We start from the raw sequence: 27,719 nt of genomic DNA, 5'->3' as shown, positions 1-27,719 counted from the left end.
TGTTATTTAATATACTTTAGAATAAGGAGTCTGAATACTTTCTGAATGCACTGTATTGAGGGATAGAGTGACAAGGCAACAGGATAGATGATAAACAGTAGCAGCAGTGTATGTGATCAGTCAAAAGGCTCTATGCAGATAGTCTGGGTAGCTATTGGTTAACTATTTAACAAACTATTTAGCAGTCTTATGGCTTCGGGGTAGAAACTGTTCAAGGTCTTGTTGGTTCCAGACTGCTTGCTGTGCGGAGAGTCTTATGACTTGGGTGGCTGGAGTCTTTGACAATTTTTAGGGCCTTCCTCTGACACACCCCTGTTATAGAGGTCCTGGACTCTTTGCAGTGAGAGAGAGATACAGAGCCATAATATAACATGTCTCTTTGGGAAACGTTTGTGTGTTTTACTGTTTTTCACTTTTGTTTTATCTATTTGTAAAAATGTTTCCCACGTTAATAAAGCTTTCTTAATCACCTTTTTTCAGATGATCACACCCCCCCCCCCCTTTCAGATTTAATGGATAAAGGCCAATCTTTTACATATATTACGGTAGAGTACCTCTGTACAAAGAATACACGGAAAGATGGGTTATAAGTCACATCTGCAGCAACTTACAGTACTGAAGGCTTATGATGACTTTATATAGAACGTTGTTTTGCTTTCATACAGCATGAATACAGATATTATTTACAGCATATCATGCTTCTCGTCCATTCTGACACTTTCTAACTGACCCCCATCCCAGAGTGCACTTTGTTTCTCTCCCCAGCCATGCTTTGGCCCCATCCCAATATGCAATATACATTTTTATATTTTAGTAAATTAGCAAACGCTCTTATCCAGAGAGACTTACCAGTAGTGAGTTCATCATTTTGTTTGTACTGGTCCCACGTAGGAGTTGAACCCGCAACCCTGGCATTTCAAGCGCCGTGCTCTACCACATGGGACCATGCAGTTTCTGTTTCTCTGCCCAGCTACGCGCTGACCCCATCCCAATATGCAGTTTTCTGTTTCTCTCCCCAGCTACGCGCTGACCCCATCCCAATATGCAGTTTCTGTTTGGGAACGAAAGAGTCCAATCGGGACAAGAGGTCAGAGGAGCTTCTGTCCTGTGCAGACTGTGGAAGCAGTGGTAAGTTCATACCCTTTTTACACTACTGAGCTGAAGTGGACCGAACTGCAGATCCACCATATCTCAGTTACCTAGAAAGCATCGGTCCACTTTACAAGATGTATGTGTTTTGAGATCTCACTACCTGGCAGTCAGACTACACAGAATAACTGATGTAAATCACCTTGCATCCCACATAACTATGCTACTCGTAATGTAATCAAGCTTAGTGATTTTATTCCGCGCCTTATCTTACTCAAACTGATTTCCTCCAACAAACCCGGCCATATCTTAATCGGTCTGTGTACTAATAGTACTACACACTATTTATAATTTACTATTTAGTTCAAATGTAACTAAATCAACACAACATCACCGAGCCTATTTAAGCTTTTTTTAAACTGTTTCTCCCCTGGGGAAGTTCCTGGTGCTTGGAAGGCAGCCGCGTTGCGTCCTTTATTTGAAGGCCGTGATTGGGAGTCCCATGGCCCAGCGTCGTCCGGGTTTGGCCGGTGTAGGCTGTCATTGTAAATCAGAATTTGTTCTTAACTGACTTGCCTAGTTAAATAAATAAAATAGGATCAGCTTGATCTCCCCCTAACTGTTATAGGCCAATTTCTATCTTTCCCTGTTTATCAAAACTTGTTTTTCTTGATGTCTATAGTATTCTGGTATGCAATCTGGATTCTGCTCAGGTTAATGTCACTGCAACCTTAAAGGTCCTAAATTACATCATTGCCCTTGATTCTAAGCAGTGTATTTTTTTTTGCATTGGCCAAAGCTTTTGATATGGTAGACCATTCCATTCTTGTGGGTCAGCTAAGGAGTATTGCTGAGGAGTCATTGGCCTGGTTTGCTAACTACCGCTCTCAAGAGTGCAGTGTATTAATTCAGAACATCTGCTGTCTTAGCCACTGCTGTCACCAAGGGTGTACCCCAAGGCTCCACCCTAGGCCCCATGTTCTTCTCAACATAGCTCAGGCAGTAGGAAGCTCTCTCATCCATTTATGTGCAGATGATAGTCTTATACTCAGCTGGCCCCTCCCTGTATTTTGTGTCAAATGCTCTACAACAAAGCGTTCTTGGTGTCCAGCAAGCTTTCTCTGCCCTTAACCTTGTTCTGAATACCTCCAAAACAAAGGTCATGTGGTTTGGTAAGAAGAAAGCCCCTCCTCCCACAGGTGTGATTACTACCTCCCTGAGAGTTTAGAGCTTGAGGTAGTCAACTCATACAAGTAATTGGGAGTATGGCTAGACTGTACACTGTCCTTCTCTCAGCACATATCCAAGCTGTAGCCTAAGGTTAAATCTAGACTTGGTTTCCTCTATCGTAATCGCTCCTCTCACCCCAGCTGCCAAACGAACCATGATTCAGATGACCATCCTACCCATGCTAGATTTGTAGATCGGCAGGCAAGAGTGCTCTCGAGCGGCTAGATGTTATTTACCTTTCGGCCATCAGATTTGGCAACGATGCTACTTATAGCACACATCACTGCACTCTATACTCCTCTGTAAACTGGCCATCTCTGTATACCTGATGCAAGACCCACTTGTTGATGCTTATTTATAAAACCTTCTTTGGCCTCACTCCCCCCTATCTGAGATATCTACTGCAGCCCTCATCCTCCACATACAACACCCGTTCTGCCAGTCACATTCTGTTAAAGGTCCCCAAAGCGCACACATCCCTAGGGCGCTCCTCTTTTCAGTTTGCTGTAGCAAGCGACTGGAACGAGCTTCAACAAACACACAAACTGGACAGTTTTATCTCAATCTCTTCATTCAAAGACTCAATCAAGGCCACTCTTACTGACAGTTGTGGCTGCTTTGTATTGTTTTCTCTACCTTCTTGCCCTTTGTGCTGTTGTCTGTGCCTAACAATGTTCGTGCCATGTTTGTGTTGCTGCCATGTTGTTGTCATGTGCTGCTGCCATGTTGTTGTCATGTGCTGCTGCTGTGTTGTGTTGCTGCCATGTTGTTGTCATGTGCTGCTGCTGTGCTGTGTTGCTGCCATGTTGTTGTCATGTGCTGCTGCCATGTTGTTGTCATGTGCTGCTGCCATGTTGTCATGTGCTGCTGCCGTGTTGTGTTGCTGCCATGTTGTTGTCATGTGCTGCTGCCATGTTGTTGTCATGTGCTGCTGCCATGTTGTTGTCATGTGCTGCTGCCATGCTGTGCTGTGGTGCTGCCATGTTGTTGTCATGTGCTGCTGCCATGCTGTGCTGTGGTGCTGCCATGTTGTTGTCATGTGCTGCTGCCATGTTGTTGTCATGTGCTGCTGCCATGCTGTGCTGTGGTGCTGTGCTGTGGTGCTGCTGTGCTGTGGTGCTGTGCTGTGGTGCTGCCATGCTGTGCTGTGGTGCTGTGCTGTGGTGCTGCCATGCTGTGTTCTCTTGTGTATCTCTTGATATAGTGTTCCGGTGTCTCTCTTGTCGTGATGTGTGTTTTGTCATCTTTTTATTTTATTTTGTATTTTTTTTATCCCCGTCCCCGCAGGAGGCCTTTTGCCTTCTGGTTGGCCGTCATAGTAAATAACAATTTGTTCTTAACTGACTTGCCCAGTTTAATAAATAAACATACTGGTCCCCTCCCATACTGAGAATAGGTCATCCATTACACCTTATCACATTACCCCTTCTCATTATCAGCTGTTGTCAAGAACACGTGGGTCTGAAAAGATGATTCTCTTCCTCAATGGCATTTAGGGAATTCTACTAGGTGAAAGGTTCAAATGAGTATGACATCCTGGCATTTATCACTTACTGGAATATATATCTATCTTTTTTTTCTCACATACTATAAAGCCTATTTGGGCATACCCAGTCAGCCTATTACTTAGAACGCAAGTACTGCAAACCTGGACTCAGTCACTGTCTGAATCCCAAACTGCACCCTGTGTGATATGGGTCCTGGTCAAAAGTAGTCCACTATATAGGCTGCATAGGGTGCCTCATTTGGGATGAAGCCACAGAATGACAGGAGGAATCCCTCTGGAGGTCCAAACCTCCACAAAACAACGTAGCCTGACTGAGCCGGGTTGTATGTAGCTAGCAGAGGTGGTTTCAAGGTCAATCTGCAATTTGTGAGTCTGTGGTTTAAACACTGAGATGGGGGGTGGTATACCCTGAGATGGTAGCAACTCTAGTGTTGTTGGGGCCGACGCGATATTCCACCTGTATGGTATGTTCTCCTGCTTTAGGCTTAAACCCTTCTTCTTTACGAACGTATTGGAGAAACATTAAAATTGGATAGTTGAGGGATTAAAATCACTACCAACCCATGATGGACTGAGGAGGGCAGATTCTGCTTAAGTGCCATTTTATTTAAAAAAATAAAAATTAATATATATATATTTTTTTTAAATCACTCAAGTCGTTGAGTGAATGGAGCTCGTGAGCTCTCAGAATCGGAATGCACCAGCACTCTGCAGCGATGAGCGCGGACAAGGGGATCAAAGGTCATCCATTTTCCACAGCTGTAGATTAGTGGCATTTTCATTTACTGTTCTTTTTAGTTCCAGAAAGAATTTGCTGCAGCAGCTCTACATAAAACGCAGTCTGCTAAGGATTGTTTAAGGAACTGTTCTCCCAGTGACGTTTTTATACAGCTCAAATTTGACTAAGTAACGTTGAGGTGGTTTTCATTTAACCGCTCTGTAGTGTACACACATTGTGTTCTGGGTGTAAAACAGCTGTTTTACAGCCATGAGAGGGAGACGGGTGAGAGAGAGGAGTCACGCTTTTTACATGACTTTCATGGATGGGCCCCCATTAGACTGAGTGCTGCTACTGTTTCTGCCTCATTAAGATCAAATTATCTTTAATTAACTGCTCAGATGTTTGATCATACTGTTTTTTTTTTTTTTTAATATGCCGCTTGTGGGGAAAAAAAGAGGTCTACGGACCCACACACCCAAGTACAAACGCTGCTCAACATTGTTGACGATGCAAAATGTTAATATTTAAAGTGGAATTGACAGTGTTTTAGCAACATGATATCTTATTAAAATCAGATTAATTTACACCCTCAGGAAGAATGATGCCTTTTTTTTTCACATTTTCTGACAGGCGAGACTACACAGACCGGTGCGCCATAGCCAATCAGAGCTACACTAGGCCTATATGCAAATAAGACACTAGGCCTATATGCAAATAAGACATTTGCCATACGGGCATTCCATCATTTAACTTTGAACTGGACTGTGTATTTACAGGCAGTAGCAACAGTGCTACGTTAGATCATTTAGAAAATATTCTCCAAAAGATACCTGAATGGATTTCTGCAAATATGTAAGTGTAACCGATGTGAAATGTCAAGCTAGTTAGCAGGGTGCGCGCTAATAGCGTTTCAATCGGTGACGTCACTCGCTCTGAGACCTTCACCTAGTTGTTCCCCTTGCTCTGCAAGGGCCGCGGCTTTTGTGGAGCGATGCGTAACGATGCTTCGAGGGTGGCTGTTGTCAATGTGTGCAGAGGGTCCCTGGTTCGAGCCCAGGTAGGTGCGAGGAGAGGGACGGAAGCTATACTGTTACATAAGTATTACAGAAGTCCTTGTACATTTGGGAACTTTACAGTCCTATTTATCTAACAACTGTGAACAGGTAGGCTACTGCTTTCTCAGTTGCCTATAAGATCAACAACCAAATGTACAATGTCAAAATTGCACTGATAAACAATGGAATACATGAGGTTCAGACGGAACCCGGAATGCTTCTATTACAATATTCCGTGCATTCTGCTAAGATCGGTCTTACATGAGGTTCAGACGGAACCCGCAATGCTTCTATTACAATATTCCGTGCATTCTGCTTAGATCGGTCTTACATGAGGTTCAGACGGAACCCGGAATGCCCAGGTTTTGACAACTGAATGGGAACTTGTCAGCTTGCCTGCCCATTCGATCGATGACAAATACATTTTTATTGAAAACTAAGAGCTATGCAAACTGTTGGTGAGTTATTCAAGTTCAGCATAGCTAGCTATCAAAGCGACTCACATTTCTTACTAGCTAACCAAATGACATTTGCATCTCTAGCTGTAGCCAAAGTGAAAATATATGGGGGGGAGGGTTGTCCACTCACCCATCCTTCCAGCAGCTAGTTAGCTAGGCTCCGGGCTTTGTTTGCTAAATAAATAGTTAGATGAATAGATAAATGAGCCTATTAGCCTCATAGCTTCATATAGATGGGTCCAACCACCATTAATAAAATTATAACTATTTTATAAGTTAGGGTTATTTTAGATGATGACACGTAGCTATATAGTTTGCTAGCTATCTATACCTACTGAAACAGATTATTTCGTTTTGCTATGTTTCTGGGGAATAACTGCATTGTTTGCATCACCTAGCTAACTTTTTTTAAATGACTAGCACTGTAGGTGCGCGAGACAACTTTACCAGCATCAAAGCATATGTATCGATGAATCGTTGGGACATATGAAATACGAGTGATAATATTTACGTAGTTACACTAATGAACGTGTTAAATAATTATTTGACGTCCAGTCATATTCAGGTCCTGATTGGTCAACAAGCTTATTTGACACGTCAAATAGTGTTATTTGACTTTAATCTTTTTTGAGTCAAACGGCATTCCATAGAAATCCTGAAACAAATGAACAACGAAACAGCACAGCAAGTAAGTGAAAGATATAGGTTTTGATTATGTTTTACTGCTAATGGAGACATACGTAAATGCCAACAAAATAACTTTCTGTGTGTGTGTGTGTGAACTTTTTATTTAACTAGGCAAGTCAGTTAAGAACAAATTCTTATTTACAATGACACCCCGGACGAAGCTGGGCCAATTGTGCGCGCGCCCTATGGGACTCCCAATCACGGCCGTATGTGATAAGGCCTGGATTCGAACCAGTGACCGTATTGACGCCTCTTGCACTGAGATGCAGTGCCATAGAACACTGTGTGTGTGTAACTATTTAACTGTACTGGAATGCTTAAAAAGCCGCTAAAATTTGAAATATAGGTATCGTTTCTTTGGGGGGCAAGGAAAATATTGGATATTGGTATCAGCCAAAAATGGCATATCGGTGCATCACTACTTGTGCAGAGAAGCATGAGATTGATCATCAGTCAAATTTCTGGAGTTTTTCCCCCTTAGTTAACACTATGAAGACTTAGTATGCTAAACTAATTATGCAAGATATTTTCTTGTAGGCGGAACGCATTTGAGTAGGGTTCTATTGCATTTACAGGCACAACTCAGCCTGTACTTTACATAGACCCGCTGCAGCATAACCAATCAGAGCTGCAGTAGGCCTATATACAAATAGCTCTTTGCTATTTATGGATCTGTGCCATTCAATTTCAACTGGACTGTATATATTATTTTTTTGTGTATTTATTTTTTAAACAAATTTCTTTCTCCCCAATTTCGCGGTATCCAATTGTCCCATCGCTGCGACTCCCGTACGGACTCGGGAGAGGTGAAGTTAGAGAGTCGTGCGTCCTCCGAAATACAACCCAGCCAAGCCGCACTTCCTCTTGACACAATGCCCGCTTAAAACGGAAGCCAGCCGCACCAATGTGTCAGAGGAAACACTGGACACATGGCGATCGTGTCAGCGTGCATTGCGCCCACCACAGGAGTCGTTAGTGTGCATTGGGACAAGAACATCCCTGCCGGCCAAACCCTCCCCTAATCCGGATGACGCTGGGCCAATTGTTCACCGCCCCATGGGTCTCGGTTGCGACTGGCTGCGACAGAGCAGGGACTCGAACCAGGATCTCTAGCCTTAGACCACTGCGCCATTCGGGAGGCCCAAAAATGTGTTTACAGCCTGAGCAGTCACGAGTAGATGTGCTAGTTTTGAGATCATAGCAAGAGCTGCATGTAGCCACGTCACATTTCTATTTTCTATCCTTTGCAAGTTAGTAAGATATGAGCCCAGTTATAGATAATTTGTAGTCAGCAATGGTGGAGTGATTGCTTCTTCCGAGAATACAAAATGTGTACATTTCTTCTGTCACAAAATCTGATACCTCCTGCGACTGTTTCGGTCTGTTGTTTCTGAAGTTTTTTATTTTGTTCATATGTCTGGACTGGATGTTTACCAGCTAGCTAGGTTGCATTGCCTGGAATATTGCCGTGCATTGCCGTGCTTCTACACCTGCATTGCTTGCTGTTTGGGGTTTTAGGTTGGGTTTCTGTACAGCACTTTGAGATATCAGCTGATGTACGAAGGGCTATATAAATAAAATTAGATTTGATTTGAATAGCAAGCAAACGTTTCCAGCACTGTAGAAGCTGTTTATTACGCTCTTGCCTGGTACAATAGTGACAATTCGGACTTCCAATGCGGCAATTGTTTGGGAGGATTACAGGAATGAGGTGTAGCTATCCTTTGCAAGCAGATTTCAATTCTTATGGGGAAAATTAAAATTGGAACTTTATTGTTCTCAACTCCTGTGGCTGGACACCGCTGGGCTTGATGGATGGATGTATGCCTTGACATCTGTCCTTATCCAAATGGCCTGTGCTACCTGGAACTTGCCTGCCAAGGAAGTTGTCTCCATCTCCTCATCTTGTAGTGGAGTATAACGAGAACAGCAAGAGGATTGCTCCAATCAGCGATGGTCCCATGTCACAAGTCGTGGAAACGAAAGGCAGCAGCATGCTGCTAAACGGACTAGAGTGTCTGCGAGAGGTCCGGAGCAGATCGACATGAAGAATAGCATTGCCACCCTGGTGCCTGATCTACCTGTGCCTTCATCGCTCGGACTGCCTGTGTCTGCGACAGCTTACCTGACTCCAGCAGCGGCTTCGTCGTCCAGTTCGGCTCCTCTCTCTGGATCTGACGGGGCTCATCCTGCTGTGGAAGGTCTGAACCTATAGCCGGGAGCTGCGGGCATACGCTATCCTGTTTCTCGTGGGACCGTGAAAGGTTCCACGAATTGTGTTAGGAGTAGAAATGGGTTGATTTCTCCATCCCCTTCTCCGGCCGTTGTATTGAGCAGTTCAATGGTGAGAAATGTCTCAGTCCCTGGTGTAAAAACTTACTATCCAGGAGCATGTGTATCGGTCATCAATAAGCTGCTCCCAAACATTATAAACCTGCATCAGGACATCAATAAGCTGCCCCCCACATTATAAACCTGCATCAGCACATCAATAAGCTGCTCCCAAACATTATAAACCTGCATCAGGACATCAATAAGCTGCTCGCAAACATGATAAACCTGCATCAGGACATCAATAAGCTGCTCCCAGACATTATAAACCTGCACCAGGACATCAATAAGCTGCTTCCAGACATTATAAACCTGCATCAGCACATCAATAAGCTGCTCCCAAACATTATAAACCTGCATCAGGACATCAATAAGCTGCTCGCAAACATGATAAACCTGCATCAGGACATCAATAAGCTGCTCCCAGACATTATAAACCTGCATCAGGACATCAATAAGCTCCTCCCAGACATTATAAACCTGCATCAGGACATCAATAAGTTCCTCCCAGACATTATAAACCTGCATCAGGACATCAATAAGCTGCTTCCAGACATTATAAACCTGCATCAGGACATCAATAAGCTCCTCCCAAACATTATAAACCTGCATCAGTACATCAATAAGCTCCTCCCAAACATGATAAACCTGCATCAGGACATCAATAAGCTGCTTCCAGACATTATAAACCTGCATCAGGACATCAATAAGCTGCTCCCAGACATTATAAACCTGCATCAGCACATCAATAAGCTGCTCCCAGACATTATAAACCTGCATCAGGACATCAATAAGCTCCTCCCAGACATTATAAACCTGCATCAGGACATCAATAAGCTGCTCCCTAACATTATAAACCTGCATCAGGACATCAATAAGCTCCTCCCAAACATTATAAACCTGCATCAGGACATCAATAAGCTGCTCCCAGACATTATAAACCTGCATCAGGACATCAATAAGCTGCTCCCAGACATTATCAACCTGCATCAGGACATCAATAAGCTCCTCCCAGACATTATCAACCTGCATCAGGACATCAATAAGCTGCTCCCAAACATTATAAACCTGCATCAGGACATCAATAAGCTGCTTCCAGACATTATAAACCTGCATCAGGAAATCAATAAGCTCCTCCCAGACATTATCAACCTGCATCAGTACATCAATAAGCTCCTCCCAGACATTATAAACCTGCATCAGGACATCAATAAGCTGCTCCCAGACATTATAAACCTGCATCAGGACATCAATAAGCTGCTCCCTAACATTATAAACCTGCATCAGGACATCAATAAGCTGCTCCCAGACATTATAAACCTGCATCAGGACATCAATAAGCTGCTCCCAAACATTATAAACCTGCATCAGGACATCAATAAGCTGCTCCCAGACATTATAAACCTGCATCAGGACATCAATAAGCTGCTCCCAGACATTATAAACCTGCATCAGGACATCAATAAGCTGCTCCCTAACATTATAAACCTGCATCAGGACATCAATAAGCTGCTCCCAGACATTATAAACCTGCATCAGGAAATCAATAAGCTCCTCCCAGACATTATCAACCTGCATCAGTACATCAATAAGCTGCTTCCAGACATTATAAACCTGCATCAGGACATCAATAAGCTGCTCCCAAACATTATAAACCTGCATCAGGACATCAATAAGCTGCTCCCAGACATTATAAACCTGCATCAGGACATCAATAAGCTGCTCCCAGACATTATAAACCTGCATCAGGACATCAATAAGCTGCTCCCAAACATTATAAACCTGCATCAGGACATCAATAAGCTGCTCCCAAACATTATAAACCTGCATCAGGACATCAATAAGCTCCTCCCAGACATTATAAACCTGCATCAGGACATCAATAAGCTGCTCCCAGACATTATAAACCTGCATCAGGACATCAATAAGCTGCTCCCAGACATTATAAACCTGCATCAGGACATCAACAAGCTGCTCCCTAACATTATAAACCTGCATCAGGACATCAATAAGCTGCTTCCAGACATTATAAACCTGCATCAGGACATCAATAAGCTCCTCCCAGACATTATAAACCTGCATCAGGACATCAATAAGCTGCTTCCAGACATTATAAACCTGCATCAGGACATCAATAAGTTCCTCCCAGACATTATAAACCTGCATCAGGACATCAATAAGCTGCTTCCAGACATTATAAACCTGCATCAGGACATCAATAAGCTCCTCCCAAACATTATAAACCTGCATCAGTACATCAATAAGCTCCTCCCAAACATGATAAACCTGCATCAGGACATCAATAAGCTGCTTCCAGACATTATAAACCTGCATCAGGACATCAATAAGCTGCTTCCAGACATTATTAAACCTGCATCAGGACATCAATAAGCTGCTCCCAAACATTATAAACCTGCATCAGGACATCAATAAGCTGCTTCCAGACATTATAAACCTGCATCAGGACATCAACAAGCTGCTTCCAGACATTATAAACCTGCATCAGGACATCAATAAGCTGCTTCCAGACATTATTAAACCTGCATCAGGACATCAATAAGCTGCTCCCAAACATTATAAACCTGCATCAGGACATCAATAAGCTGCTTCCAGACATTATAAACCTGCATCAGGACATCAACAAGCTGCTCCCAGACATTATAAACCTGCATCAGGACATCAATAAGCTGCTTCCAGACATTATAAACCTGCATCAGGACATCAACAAGCTGCTCCCAGACATTATAAACCTGTATCAGGACATCAACAAGCTGCTAGGAAATGTAGTCTGTCTTCGTTCATGTGGGATTCAATGAAGGGCAGCACAGAACAGCTGAAGAATGGTTTTAAAGAACTGTTTGGTTCTCTGCTTGACACCAACAAACACCCCATAATATTTGGCCCTCGGCCCTCCCTAAATCGTGGCATGGAGAAGTTCAGCAGACTTTTATCTCTCCATAACTGGCTACGTGACTACTGCAGCTCCATGGGTGTAACATTTTATTGACCATTTTTAAGCCTTATGGAAACAAAGCTGGTTTTATAAGGTGATGGGATCCACCCAAATCCTTTGGGTTCCTGGATCCTTTCACAGCATTATAAGGCTGCGTTGAGACAATGACTTATGAATGACCCAAGCCCAGCTCAGTTACTCCCTACCGTTGTGTCGCTGAGTCATCATAATGCTTCAGCAAATGTACATTATCCCAGGGGCGTTGGAAGACACAATGTAAGTAACCTAATGTATGTCCCTCTAACTGCCCTGTATGCTTCTTCTGATCCTACAGCTGTTGTATGCAGTAATCATGTGCCTATGAACCAGAGTTATACTGCTAGCACTGAGGCAGTGTGCCCTTGTAGGAAGTCCACTGTCTGCAGCTCGCCCTGCACTAACTTAAATAACATGAGCATGTCTAAAATATATATGTATATGTATGTGTAATTAAGGTTTAAAAAAATAAATATAGATATATTTACTTCTAAGCTTCCCGGCATTGAAAAGAAGTGCTGAAAATAGCCTGTGTTAACATGTGTATCTTAAGGAACTTGGTTCATGGAATCAATAATTTGCTAATAACAGATGACATTCTTAGGTATATCTGAATCTCACGTAGATAATAGCTTTGATACAGTGATATAAATACATAGTTATAACATGTACAGAAAATACAGAAATGCCAATGGTGGAGGTGTCGCTGTTTATATTCAGAACCACATTCCTGTAAAACTTAGAGAGGATCTCATGTTAAATACTGTTGAAGTAATATGGCTACAGGTTCATCTGCCTCACCTAAAGCTCATTCTGGTGGGAAGCTGCTATAGACCAGCAAGTGCTAACAGTCAGTATCTGGATAATATGTGTGTGATATCAACAGAGGTTTATTTTCTGGGTGATTTAAAAAATATATATATAGACTGTCTTTCATCAAGCTGCCATCTCAAGAAAAGGTTATCAGGTTGTCAGTCAACCTACCAGAGTAGTTAAAAACAGCACAGGAATGATTTTTTATTTAACTAAGCAAGTCAGTTAAGAACAAATTCTTATTTACAATGACGTCCTATCCCAGCCCAGCCAAACCCTAACCCGGATGACGCTGGGCCAATTGTGCGCCGCCCTTTGGGACTCCCAATCACCGGTTGTGATACAGCCTGGAATCGAACCAGGGTCTGTAGTGACGCCTCTAGCACTCATGTATTGATCCACATGTATTGATCACGTCTTTACTAATGCTGCAGAAATTTGCCATAAAACCTTATCCAAATCCATCGGCTGTAGTGATAACAATATCGTAGCCATATCTAGGAAAACCAAAGTTCCAAAGGCTGGGCCTAATCAAATCGAGTTGTATTTGTCACATGGGCCGAATACAACGAGTGTAGACGTTACCTTGAAATGCTTAGTTACAAGCCCTGAACTCTATTTCTTGAACTGCAAATTCATTTAAAAAGATTAAAAGCAATACAAATAAGTTATCCTAAATCAAATTTATTTATAAGCCCTTCTTACATCAGCTGATATCTCAAATCTGATATATACTAAATAAACTAAAGTAAAAAAAATATAACAAAATTAAAATAAGTAACAATAATAAGGCTATATACCGGTCCTGAGTCAATAATAGATCAACAGCAAGTAGCAGCAGTGGTGGGGTCAATGTAAATAGTCTGGGTGGCCATTTGATTATTGGTTCAGCAGGTGGCTTGGGGGTAGAAGCTGTTAAGGAGCCTTTTGGTCCTAGACTTGGCACTCTGGTACCGCTTTCCGTGCGGTAGCAGAGAGAACAGTCTATGACTAGGGTGGATGGAGTCTTTGACAATTTTTTTGGGGCCTTCCTCTAACACCGCCTGGTATAGAGGTCCTGGATGACAAGAAACTTGGCCCCAGTGATGTACTAAGCCATACGCACGACCATCTGTACGTTCATATGCCGTATATAATGTATAAGATGTCTTACAATAAGTTTTGTAGTGATTGATATGTTGACGTAAAGAATATTTGTTGGTCTGTGGTGTGTAATGAGGAGCAACCAGACGCTGCACTTGACACATTTATGAAATAGCTTATCCCATTTACTAATAAGCATGAACCCATTAAGAAAATATCTGTTAAATCCCCATGGATTGATGAGAATTTGAAAAATGTTATGGTTGAGAGGGATGAAACAAAAGGAATGGCAAATAAGTCTGGCTGCACAACCGATTGGCTAACCTACTGCAAATTAAGAAATGACTAAACTGATTAAAAAGAAGAAACTATACTATGAAACAAAAATAAATGTTGTCAAGAATGATAGTAAAAACCTTTGGAGCACCTTAAATGAAATTTTGGGCAAAAAGGCAAACTCGGCTCCATCATTAATTTATCACAAAACTCACTGATATTGCCAATTGCTTTAATCATTTTTTCATTTTCCAGATTAGCAAATTTAGAGTTTGTTGCTGGCATGTCATGCCTGACACTATACATCCAAGTATAACTGATCAAATTAGCGTTGTAATTTTGAACTCTGTAAAGTGAGTGTGAAAGAGGTGAAAATAATTGTCAATCAACAATGACAAGCCACCGGAGTCTGACAACTTTGATGGAAAATTACTGAGGTTAATAGCGGGCAATATTGACGCTCTTATTTGCTCATTTAAACCTACTAGAAAGGGTGTGCCTCAGGCCTGGAGAGAAGCAAAAATGATTCCCCTACTTAAGGATAGTGAAGCCCCCTTTACTGGCTTAAATAGCCGACCAATCAGCATGTTACCAACCCTTAGTAATAGTTTTGACCAGTGTGTGTTTGACCAGATACAATGCTATTTTACTGTAAACAAATTGACAACAGACTTTCAGCATGCTTATAGGGAAGGATGCTCAACAGGCACTTACAAAAGTGATTGATTGGCTAAGTGAAATTGATCATTAAAAAGTTTGAGAGCTGTTTTGTTAGATTCTTTGACATTATCAATCATTAGTCTGCTGATGAGAAAAACTTGTGTTATGGCTTTAGACTCCCTGCGATATTGTGGATAAAGAGTTACCTGTCTAACAGAACACAGAGGGTGTTCTTTAATGGAAGCCTCTAACATAATCCAGGTAGAATCAGGAATTCCCCATGGCAGCTGTCTCGGCCTGTTACTTTTTTCAGTCTTTACTAATGCCATGCCACTGGCTTTGAGTCTAACCAGTGTGTCTATGTATGCGGATGACTCATCACTAGACACGTTGTCTACTACAGTGACTGAAATCACTGCAACACTTAACAAAGAGCTGCAGTTAGTTTTAGAATGGGTGGCAAGGAACAAGTTAGTCCGAAATATTTCAAATCATTCACTAAACCGTGTAATAAATAATGTGGAAATTGAGCAAGTTGAGATGACTAAACTGCTTGGAGTAACCCTGGATTGTAAACTGTCATGGTCAAAACATATTGATACAACAGTGGCTAAGATAGGGAGAAGTCTGTCTGTAATAAAGCACTGATCTGCCTTCTAAACAACACTATCAACAAGGCAGGTCCTACAGGACCTAGTTTTGTCACACTTGGACTACTGTTCAGTCGTGGGGTCAAGTGCCACAAAGAGGGACCTCGGAAAATTGGATCAGAACAGGGCAGCACGCCTTGGATGTACACAGAGAGCTAACATTAATCTCTCATGTCTCAAAGTGGAGGAGAGATTGACTTCATCACTACTTGTTTTTGTAAGAAGTATTGACATGGTGAATGCACCAAGCTGTCTGTTTAAACTGCTAGCACACAGCTTGGACACCCATCCATACCCCACAAGACATGCCACCAAAGGTCTCTTCACAATCTCCAAGTCAAGAACAGACTATGGAAGGAGCACAGTACTACATGAAGCCATAACTGACTGCGAAGACACACACACACACGCACACATACACATGAGTCGGACTGCAGAGTGGAAAAGCAGCCAACAACTCATTCAAGACTGTTGGAAAAGCATTCCAGGTGAAGCTGGTTGAGAGAATGCCAAGAGTGTGCAAAGCTGTCATCAAGGCAAAGGGTGGCTACTTTGAAGAATCCCAAATATAAAATATATTTTGATTTGTTTAACACTTTTTTTTGGTTACTACATGATTCCATATGTGTTATTTCATAGTTTTGATGTCTTCACTATTATTCTACAATGTAGAAAATAGTAAAAATTATAAAACCGCTTGAATGAGTAGGTGGTGTTAAACTTTGGACTGGTAGTGTATGTGAAAGTAGAGTTGTGGCCTGAGGGAACACACTTAATGTGTTTATGAAAAGTGTTATGAAATAATATTACAAAAAATCTGTATATAACTGCAATAATGTTGCTTCCCCAGGAAGAGTAGCAGCTGGGATCCATAATAAATACATGTTTGAAAAGCGAGTAGGTTTAAAGATTTTTTTTTCCCGTCTCAGTGTTGTATATTGAAACAGGCTTGAATAAGCTGAGTAGCCAATAGGCAGATGGTAATTTATCTGATTCTCTGTAATAGCGGTATGGGAATAATAATGCATTTTATTTTTGTAAAGTGGTTTCTTTCATCAAACACATTTTCAGTCACTTCCTGGTCTGAAGGATAAACAGGTTAATGTTAAGACCTACATGTTTTTTTTTTTGTAGAGTGTCATGGAATGTAGACCTACATTGAACACCACACATTGGCTGTTACGGTAGGCTGGATGATAGGACATCTATTTCCATGTTAAATGTTATGGGATGTATTTTCTCCATTGTTTTTGATGGTAGGCCTAAATGATGATCAAATAGCCACAGTAGCCAACTCGATCACTGTCTAAAACTGGGACTTAAAAGGGGTACAGCCTAAGTGTCCACAGAAAACGCCCGCTGGAAGTTGCACAGAATTTTCCAAGTTTGCATTCAGCAGACCTACAATGGCTTTGCTTCTGAAGCCCTCGCTGGTTTGGTTTGTATTTCACATTCCCAGCCTTACTTTCTTCTGTTTTTGTCCACAATATTGAGTTATTGAAACTGAAACGGTGCATCCCGAAGGGCTGGAGCCAGAAAATAATGTACCGGCTGTGATTTACAACTTGATGTCAATATTTGTTGGACTACCAAGCAATATATTGGTGAATTATATTGATCATGCATAGATGAATGCATCCATCTATTCTGCCAACAAATCAAATCAAATTTTATTTGTCACATACACATGGTTAGCAGATGTTAATGCGAGCGTAGCGAAATGCTTGTGCAGTAATATCTAACAAGTAATCTTACATAACAATTTCACCAACTCTACCGTACTCCATGTACTGTTTTTTTTTTGTCAGATAGAACCTATTTAAAAAAAAAAAACTATATTAAGTTGGTTTTGTAGCATTAAACTGTGAATTGGATATTTTCGACTGATATTATGATTGTCTATTTTTCACATCTTGCGAAGTAGTTAAAACACTTGTCAGTTTCACTTTGAACCTTCTTGTGTGAACATGATGGGAAGGTCGAGTCTACTGCTCTATGAAACTGATACTAAAGAATATGGTCCCAAGTGGCACCCTCTTCCCCATTCGGGCTTCAGAGCCCTTTACTTTTTCCACGTTTTGTTACAGCCTGAATACTCACAATACCCCGTAATGTCAAAATGGAATTATGTTTTTAGAACATTTTTACAAATTTAATAAAAAATGAAAAGCTGAAAAATCTCATGAGTCGATAGGTACGGCAAGCCTAAATACATTGTGTAAAAATGTGCTTCACAAGTTGCATAATAAGTTGCATGGACTAGCTCTTTGTAGAAGGGTGTTTTAACATGATTTGTTTAATGACTACCCTACTTCTGTACCCCACTCGTACTATTATCTGTAAGGTTTAAGAGCAGTTGATTTCAAACACAGATTCAAACACAAAGACCAGGGAGGTTTTCCAACACCTCGCAAAGAATGGCACCTATTTGTAGATTGGTATAAAAAAAAGCAGACATTGAATATCCCTTTTGAGCGTGGTGAAGTCATTAATTACACTTTGGATGGTATATCAATACACCCCAGTCACTACAAAGATACAGGAACCCTTTCCAACTCAGTCCTGAGTGGCCTAGTAACAGTTTTGACTTAAATTGGCTTAAAAATCTGTGGCGAGACTTGAAAATGTCTGTCTAGCCATGTTCAACAACCAACTTGACAGAACTTGAAGAATAAAAAAATAAATGGGCAAAAATTGTACTTTCAAGGTTTGCAAAGCGCTTAGACTTACCCCAAAAGACTCTCGGCTGTAAATGCTGCCCAAGGTGATTCCAACATGTATTGACTCAGGAGGTTGAATACGTATCTAATTAAAATATATTGGTGTTTTTATTTTAATTTATTAAAAAATATTTCAGTTTGACATTACAGAATATTTTGTGTAGATGGTGGACAAAAATTACAATTAAATCCATTTGAATCCCATTTTAACACAACAAAATATTGGGGGAAAATCCAGGGGTGTGAATGCAGTGTAGGTCTCTCTCTGCTCTGGTCAAAAGCATTACATAGGGAATATGGTGCTGTTTTGGACGTGAACCAAAATATGGTTGAAATGTACAGGAACACTAATATGCTACTCTTTTAATTACCTCTACAGGGCACCCGTCTTGTTTGAAGTTTTCCCCAGAGCTGACCACTAACGTCAAGAGATTGCGATGGCAATGTATAGAATGTAAAACATGTAGTTCCTGTCAAATACAAGGCAGAAACGCTGTAAGTATTATAATGCTGTAATATTGTTCTATTTGCTGTTTACAAACCATTTTAATCCGTGACATAGATTGATAGTACCTTCATAGAGACATAGCGAGTCATAACGTTTCAAAGCATTATGGGTAGTACATGTCCTCTTAATGATATTGGCTGATCCCAAATAGCGCCCTAGTCGCTATATAATGTACTACGAAAGGTCAAAGGTCGTGCACTATATTGGTAATAGTGTGCTGTTTGGGACACATCATTACAGATGTTTTTCAAACATAGATCAGCCACACCGCCCTTTCTTCATTCAGAACATAAATCACCTTCTCATCCATGTTAAACTAAACGGACGTGTAGCGTGAAATGACAGAAGGTGTAACATCTATGCAACTTACAGGGAAGCCACCACCACACAGCCCCACACATGCCTCCTGTCTCCTTGCAGGATGAGATGCTGTTCTGTGACTCCTGTGATCGGGGGTTTCACATGGAGTGCTGCGACCCGCCTCTCTTAAGGATGCCAACAGGTAAAGGCCTTTTATACATGTTTGGCTCCTTAGTTTTGTCTGAGGTTGTCTCTCTCTCTCTCTCTCCTTCCGTCTGTCTTTTTCTCAATCTCTTATCTCTCTTTCTCTCGCTCTCTCTCTCTCTCTCCTTCCGTCTGTCTTTTTCTCAATCTCTTATCTCTCTTTCTCTCGCTCTCTCTCTCTCTCTCCTTCCGTCTGTCTTTTTCTCAATCTCTTATCTCTCTTTCTCTCGCTCTCTCTCTCTCTCTCCTTCCGTCTGTCTTTTTCTCAATCTCTTATCTCTCTTTCTCTCGCTCTCTCTCTCTCTCTCCTTCCGTCTGTCTTTTTCTCAATCTCTTATCTCTCTTTCTCTCGCTCTCTCTCTCTCTCTCCTTCCGTCTGTCTTTTTCTCAATCTCTTATCTCTCTTTCTCTCGCTCTCTCTCTCTCTCTCCTTCCGTCTGTCTTTTTCTCAATCTCTTATCTCTCTTTCTCTCGCTCTCTCTCTCTCTCCCCTCTCTCTTCCTTTCTCTCTCTCAATTCAATTCAAATGACTTTATTGGCATGGGAAGCACGTGTTAACATTGCCAAAGCAAGTGAAGTAGATAATATGCAAAAGTAGAATAAAGACATTACAAATGCCCTTAAGTCTATATTCAGTGTTGTAACAATGTACAAGTGGTTAAAGTACACAAGGGAAAATAAATAAGCATAAATATAGGTTGAATTTACAATGGTGTTTGTTTCTCACTGGTTCACAAATCTTGCTGCTGTGACGCCACACTGTGGTATTTCACCCAGTAGTAATGGGAGTTTGTCAAAATTGGGTTTGTTTTCGAATTCTTTGTGGATCTGTGTAATCTGAGGGAAATGTGTTTTTTTTATTTTTTATTTCAACTTCATTTAACCATGTAGGCCAGTTGAGAACAAGTTCTCATTTACAACTGCAACCTGGCCAAGATAAAGCAACGCAGTGCGACAAAAACAACACAGATTTACGCATAACCAAACGTACAGTCAATAACACAATAGAAAAGAATAATGGAAAAATGTACAGTGTGTGAGTAGGGAGGGAGGCAACAAATAGGCCCAAGAGGTGAAAAAAAATACAATTTAGCATTAATACTGGAGTGATAGATGTGCAGATGATGATGTGCAAGTAGAGGTACTGGGGTGCAAAAGAGCAAGAGGGTAAGAAACTATGGGGATGAGGTAGTTGGGTGTGCTATTTACAGATTGGCTGTGTACAGGTACAGTGATCGGTAAGCTGCTCTGACAGCTGATGCTTAAAGTTAGGGAGGGAGATATAAGACTCCATCTTCATAGATTTTGTGAAATTTGTTCCAGTCATTGTCTGCAGAGAACTGTAAGGAAAGGCGGCCAAAAGAGGTATTGGCTTTGGGGTTGACCAATGCAATATACCTGCTGGAGCGCGTGTTATGGGTTCGTGTTGCTATGGTGACAAGTGAGCTGAGATAAGGCGGGGCTTTACCTAGCAAAGACTTATAGATGACCTGGAGCCAGTGGGTTTGGCGACGGACATGTAGTGAGGGCCAGCCAACGAGAGCATACAGGTTGCAGTGGTGGGCAGTACATGGGGCTTTGGTGATAAAACGGATGGCACTGTGATAGACTACAAAAAAACAGAGCAAACTAGAATGCTATTTGGTCAGGGGCTCTGTGTGGTGTGTTTGTGAACCGAGCCCCTGGACCAGCTTGCTTAGGGGACACTTCTCCAGGTCCATCTCTCTGTAGGTGATTGCTTTGTTATTGAAGATTTGGGAATCGCTTCCTTTGAGGTGATTGTAGAATTTAACGGCTCTTTTCTGTATTTTTATAATTAGCGGGTATTGGCCTAATTCTGCTCTGCATGCATTATTTGGTGTTCTAGATTGTACACGGGTGGTATTTTTGCAGAATTCTGCATGCAGTCCCAATTTGGTATTTGTCCCATTTTGTGAATTCTTGGTTGGTGAGCGGACCCCAGACCTCACAACCATAAAGGGCAATGGGCTCTATGACTGATTCAAGTATTCTTTAGCCAGATCCTAATTGATATTTCGAATTTTATGTTCCTTTTGATGGCATAGAATGCCCTTCTTGCCTTGTCTCTCAGATCGTTCACGGCTTTGTGGAAGTTACCTGTGGAGCTGATGTTTAGGCTAGGGTATGTGTAGTTTTTTGTGTGCTCTAGGGCAACAGTGTTTAGATGGAATTTGTATTTGTAGTCCTGGCAACTGGACCTTTTTTGGAACTTTTATTTTGGTCTTACTGAGATTTACTGTCAAGACCCAGGTCTGGCAGAATCTGTGCAGAAGATCTAGGTGCTGCTGTAGGCCATCCTTGGTTGGTGACAGAAGCACCAGATCATCAGCAAATAGTAGACATTTGACTTCCGATTCTAGTAGTGTGAGGTCGGGTGCTGCAGACTTCTAGTGCCCTCGCCAATCCGTTGATATTTATGTTGAAGGGGGTGGGCTTAGTCTGCATCCCTGTCTCACTCCACGGCCCTGTGGGAAGAAATGTATTTTTTTTGGGGCAATTTTAGCTGTACACTTGTTGTTTGTCTACATGGATTTTATAATGTTGTATGTTTTTCCCCCAACACCACTTTCCATCAATTTGTATAGTAGACCTTCATGCCAAATTGAGTCGAAGGCTTTTTTAAAAATCAACAAAGCATGCCTTTGTTTTGTTTTGTTTATTTGTCAATTAGCGTTTGCAAGGTGAATACGTGGTCTGTCGTACAATAATTTGGTAAAAAGTCAATTTGACATTTGCTCAGTACATTGTTTCCACTGGGTAAATGTACGAGTCTGCTGTTAATGATAATGCAGAGGAATTTTCCAAGTTGGCTGTTGACGCATATCCCACGGTAGTTATTGGGGTCAACTTTGTCTCCACATTTGGATTGGGGTGATGAGTCCTTGGTTCCAAATATTGGGGAAGATGCCAGAGCTAAGGATGATGTTAAAGAGTTTTAGTATAGCCAATTGGAATTTGTTGTCTGTACATTTCATAATTTCATTGAGGATAACATCAACACCACAGGCCTTTTTGAGTTCGAGGGTTTTTATTTTGTCCTGTAGTTCACTCAAGGTAATTAGAGAATTCAGTGGGTTCTGGTAGTCTTTAATAGTTGATTCTAATATTAGTATTTAATCATGTAAACTCAGCAAAAAATAATTGTCCCTTTTTCAAGACCCTGTCTTTCAAAGATAATTCGTAAAAATCCAAATAACTTCACAGATCTTCATTGTAAAAGGTTTAAACACTGTTTCCCATGCTTGTTCAATGAATCATAAACAATTAATGAACATGCACCTGTGGAACGGTCATTAAGACACTAACAGCTTACAGACTGTAGGCAATTAAGGTCACAGTTATGAAAACGTAGGACACTAAAGAGGCCTTTCTACTGTCTCTAAAAAAACACCAAATGAAAGATGCCCAGGGTCCCTGCTCATCTGCGTGAATGTGCCTTAGGCATGCTGCAAGGAGGCATGAGGATTGCAGATGTGGCCAGTGCAAGAAATTGCATAAATGTCCATACTGAGAGACGCCTAGGACAGCACTACAGGGAGACAGGACGGACAGCTGATCGTCCTCGCAGTGGCAGACCAGGTGTAACAACACCTGCACAGGATCGGTACATCCAAATATCACACCTGTGGGACAGGTACAGGATGGCAACAACAACTGCCCGAGTTACACCAGGAACGCACAATCCCTCCATTAGTGCTCAGACTGTCCGCAATAGGCTGAGAGAGGCTGGACTGAGGGCTTGTCGGCCTGATGTAAGGCAGGTCATCACCGGCAACAACGTCGCCTATGGGCACAAACCCACTGTCGCTGGACCAGACAGGACTGGCAAAAAGTGCTCTTCACTGACGAGTCGCGGTTTTGTCTCACCAAGGGTGATGGTCGGATTCGCATTAATCGTCGAAGGAATTATCGTTACACCGAGGCCTGTACTCTGGAGCGGGATCGATTTGGAGGTGGAGGGTCCGTCATGGTCTGGGGCGGTGTGTCACGGTATCATCGAACTGAGCTTGTTGGCAATCTCAATGCTGTGCATTACAGGGAAGACATCCTCCTCCCTCATGTGGTACCCTTCCTGCAGGCTCAAGAATGACCCTGACCCTCCAGCATGACAATGCCACCAGCCATACTGCTCGTTCTGTGCGTGATTTCCTGCAAGACAGGAATGTCAGTGTTCTGCCATGGCCAGTGAATAGCCCGCATCTAAATCCCATTGAGGACTTCTGGGCCCTGTTGGATCGGCGGGTGAGGGCTACATATGTAGTGCTTTGTCTTTATATAAATACCACAATACATTTATTTTGTTTCCCCTAAGTATTTTGTGTGAATCCAAGTCATGTCCAGTCATTTATATTTCCAATCCCACCAGAAAAGTCTGGGATCTTGCATGGGCCTTGGTGGAAGAGTGGGGTAACATCTCACAGCAAGAACTGGCAAATCTGGTGTAGTCCATGAGGAGGAGATGCACTGCAGTACATAATACAGCTGGTGACTGTTACTTTTGACCCTCCCTTTGTTCAGGGACACATTCCATTTCTGTGAGTCACATGTCTGTGGAACTTGACATGCTGTTCCTTCTTATTTTACTGTAGTGTATTTCTGTATTATTTTAGTGATTCACCGTAGTGAAGGCGTAGACTCAGGTTTTTCCGGTCTCTATGTTTTTGGTTGGACAGGTTTCTCAATTTCTTTTAGATTTTTGCATCGTCATTAAACCATTTTTGTCATTGTTGTTAATTTAATTCTTTTTATAATTTTAGATTTTTAGATTTGATAGGGAAGCTGAGAGGTCAAATATACTGTTAAGATTTTCTACTGACAAGTTTACACCTTCACTATTACAGTGGAACGTTTTGTCCAGGGAGTTGTCTAAAATGGATTTAATTTGTTTTTGGCTAATTGTTTTTTGGTAGGTTTCCAAACTGCATTCCTTCCACCTATAGCATTTCTTAATATGATTCAGTTCCTTTGGCTTTGATGCCTCGTGATTGAGTATTGCTCTGTTTAAGTAGACTGTGATTTTGCTGTGATCTGATAGGGGTGTTAGTGGACTGACTGTGAACGCTCTGAGAGACTCTGGGTTGAGGTCAGTGATAAAGTAGTCTACAGTACTACTGCCAAGAGATGAGTTATAGGTGTAGTACTACTGCAGGAGTCCCCTCGAAGCCTACCATTGACTATGTATTGTACATACCCAGTGTCTGACAGAGCTGCAGGAGTCCCCTCGAAGCCTACCATTGACTATGTATTGTACATACCCAGTGTCCGACAGAGCTGCAGGAGTCCCCTCGAAGCCTACCATTGACTATGTATTGTACATACCCAGTGTCTGACAGAGCTGCAGGAGTCCCCTCGAAGCCTACCATTGACTATGTACTGTACATACCCAGTGTCTGACAGAGCTGCAGGAGTCCCCTCGAAGCCTACCATTGACTATGTACTGTACATACCCAGTGTCCGACAGAGCTGCAGGAGTCCCCTCGAAGCCTACCATTGACTATAAGCCTACCATTGACTATGTACTGTACATACCCAGTCTCCGACAGAGCTGCAGGAGTTGTGACCCATTTTTGTTGGTTATGTTGTCATAGTTGTGCCTAGGGGGGCATATGGGGGAGGGAATGCTATCACCTCCAGGCAGTTGTTTGTCCCCCTGTGTGCTGAGGGTGTCAGGTTCTTGTCCGGTTCTGGCATTTAGGTCACCACAAACTAGTACATGTCCCTGGTTCTGGAAATGATTGATTTCCGTATCCAGGATGGAGAAGCTTTCTTTATTAAAGTATGGGGATTCTAGTGGAGCGATATAGGTAGCACACAGGAGGACATGTTTTCTCTGTTAATTTCCTTTTGAATTTCCAGCCAAATGTAAAATGTTCCTGTTTTGATTAATTTAATGGAGAGAGTTAGGTCTGCTCTATGCCAAATTAGCAAACCCCCTGAGTCCCTTCCCTGTTTCACACCTGGTAGTTTGGTGGATGGGACTACCAGCTCTCTGTAACCTAGAGGGCAACCAGTGGGTCCGTCTCCTCTATATCATGTTTCTTGTAGGATGACAATGTCTATATTTCCAATTTCTTTGAAGTCCAGGTTCCTGCTCTTCAGACCAAAGGCTGATGACCTCAGGTCTTGGATATTCTAGATGAGATGGTGAAGGCTTTGTATTCCATAAAGTGTCCAATGTTGTTGGTCTTGTGGTTTGGCCTCAGGCCAGTAAGTGTGAGCAGAGCCTGCTGAGCATCTGGTACATTCCATTGGCTTGGACTAGTGTAAGAGTGGGGGTTGGGCCTTTTTGCCTGCTTCACGGCCTGGGCGTTTGTGTGACTTCCATGTTGAGGCCCTCTTTGCGGGGGTGGGGTGCATGGGGTGGGCAGGAGGAGCATACGTCTGATCTGAGGGGGCCTAAATGGGCTGTTGGGATGGTTGACTTGGGTGGGTGTTGATTGGATGTGGTGGTGTTGTGGTCTGGATGTAGATCCTCTATCTGTTGGTCGGGGGGGGAGTGGGAGAGTGTCTCGCTGGTCTGGGCGGGGTGTCTATTGATCTGTTGCTCCTATGTGAAGTGTTGGGTCTGCGTTTGTGAGCGATGTCCTTTAGAGTCCGGGTGAAGGTCAGCACTGCTTCCTTGTATAGGTGGACCTGGTCATAAAGGCTGTTCTAGTCCAGGGTGGAGTGGTGGACACTGCCTTGTAGAGGTGGACATGGTCATAGAGGCTGTTCAAGTCCAGGGTGGAGTGGTGGGCCAGGAAAACATTTGGTTTTGAGGCAAGTCACGTGAAATACTTGCGTTTACCCGCTGTATGGTAGTAGGGTGGAAGTCTTTTTTGTGGTAGCAGGGTGGACATAACCACTTGTGCATTTCAATCACTCGCTTCAGTGCTGTGGCCAGCCTTTCCTGCTGTATTTTCAGGTCATTTGTGCCTGTGTGTATTATTATGTGACTGGGTGACCCTAGTTGGTCCTCAGACAGAAGGTCAAGGGCACGCTGGGTGTTTGGACACCAGAGTTTAGACACACTGTGTTTGGGAAAAAGTTTTTTTTCTTCTATATATTTCCCATTTGAGCTGGCTTCTCTGTGGGGGTGGCCACCTCTCTAGTGGGTTGTTCTCTGTCATGCCATCCCCCTCAACATCTCCTCCAGCAGTCTGATTCTCTCTTCTAGTGCTCTGTTCTTTCCTGCTCTTTCTTTTTATATCGTTGAAGTTGTCTCACCACAGTCCAGAGTGCAGATATGTCTCTCTCCAGCTCGCCAGGTCTAATTAAGGGGGTGTTGTTGTGCTGGACTGTTGTCTGGGTCTGTGCTGACTGCAGAGTAATCACCTGCTGTTCCAGCTCCACCTGCCTTACCTCCAGCTGGGTAAATGTATCCTTCATTTCAATGAGGGGGTAGTACTCCGTGGTGGGAGGTTGACTTTCCGCTTGGGGTTGCTCATCTGTGGAGTTATATAATGAAGAGATCTGGGGTGGGGGTATCTTTCTCAAGGGAGAGCTTCTCCTGCTGGACTATAATTATTTGATTAGGTGAAAGTCCAGCTGAAACTGGTTGGGTTTGCCCTGTACTATTACTGTTCCAGACTTACAGAGATTTGTATTAGCGGACTCAGAATCCTCGTTGTCTAGTATCCTGAGTTTCCACCCCTCGTTAACCTCTCTGGTATATGTGGGACGGTAGCGTCCCACTTTGCCAAAAGCCAGAGAAAATGCCAAATTCAAATCAATTCCTATAAAAATCTAACTTTCATTAAATCACACATGTAAGAAACCAAATTAAAGCTACACATGTTGTGAATCCGTCCCACATGTCAGATTTCAATAAGGCTTTTCGGCAAAAGCAAACGATGCTATTATCTGAGGATCGCACCTCCGTAAACAAAAGAGAGAACATTTTTCAACCCTGCAGGCGCGACACAAAACACAGAAATAAAAATATAAATCATTCCTTACCTTTGACGACCTTCCTCTGTTGGCACTCCAATATGTCCCACAAACATCACAAATGGTCCTTGTGTTCGATTAATTCCGTCCATATATATCCAAAATGTTGATCCATAAAAACATCGGTTCCAACTTGCGCAACGTGACTACAAAATATCTCAAAAGTTACCTGTAAACTTTGCCAAAACATTTCAAACTACTTTTGTAATACAACTTTAGGCATTTTTTTATAGTAAATAATCAATCAAATTGAAGACTGATGATCTGTGTTCAATATAGGAAGAAAACAAACTGACGCTAGCTTTCTGGTCACGCGCCTCTCTCAAACAGTACACATGAAGTGACCATCTTTTCGAACAGGGCTACTTCTTCATTACACAAAGGAAAAACCTCAACCAATTTCTAAAGATTGGTGACATCCAGTGGAAGCGGTAGGAACTGCAAGAAGGTCCCTTAGAAATCTGGATTCCCAATGAAAACGCATTGAA

The 27,719-nt window shown here is 42.3% G+C and overlaps 1 protein-coding gene across 7 annotated transcripts in view; it reads left to right on the top strand.

Annotated features, from left to right (window-relative positions):
• LOC118402710 (histone acetyltransferase KAT6B-like) overlaps window positions 1-27,719 on the top strand; it is a 114,478-nt gene that overhangs the window by 16,975 nt on the left and 69,784 nt on the right. For 5 of the 7 annotated variants that reach the window (XM_052477654.1, XM_052477655.1, XM_052477657.1 and 2 more), the window contains 3 exons: window positions 1,020-1,128; window positions 18,649-18,764; window positions 19,150-19,279. In XM_052477654.1, coding sequence (XP_052333614.1) covers window positions 1,020-1,128; window positions 18,649-18,764; window positions 19,150-19,279 — 355 coding nt within the window. The remainder of the gene's footprint in view (window positions 1-1,019; window positions 1,129-18,648; window positions 18,765-19,149; window positions 19,280-27,719) is intronic. The other 2 variants (XM_052477659.1, XM_052477658.1) reach the window with 1 other exon arrangement.

Source organism: Oncorhynchus keta, chromosome 24 (genome assembly GCF_023373465.1).
Source record: "Oncorhynchus keta strain PuntledgeMale-10-30-2019 chromosome 24, Oket_V2, whole genome shotgun sequence".
Classification (NCBI taxonomy): domain Eukaryota; kingdom Metazoa; phylum Chordata; class Actinopteri; order Salmoniformes; family Salmonidae; genus Oncorhynchus; species Oncorhynchus keta.
Note: the sequence above shows the minus strand (reverse complement) of the source record. Positions and strands in the feature narration are given on the sequence as shown.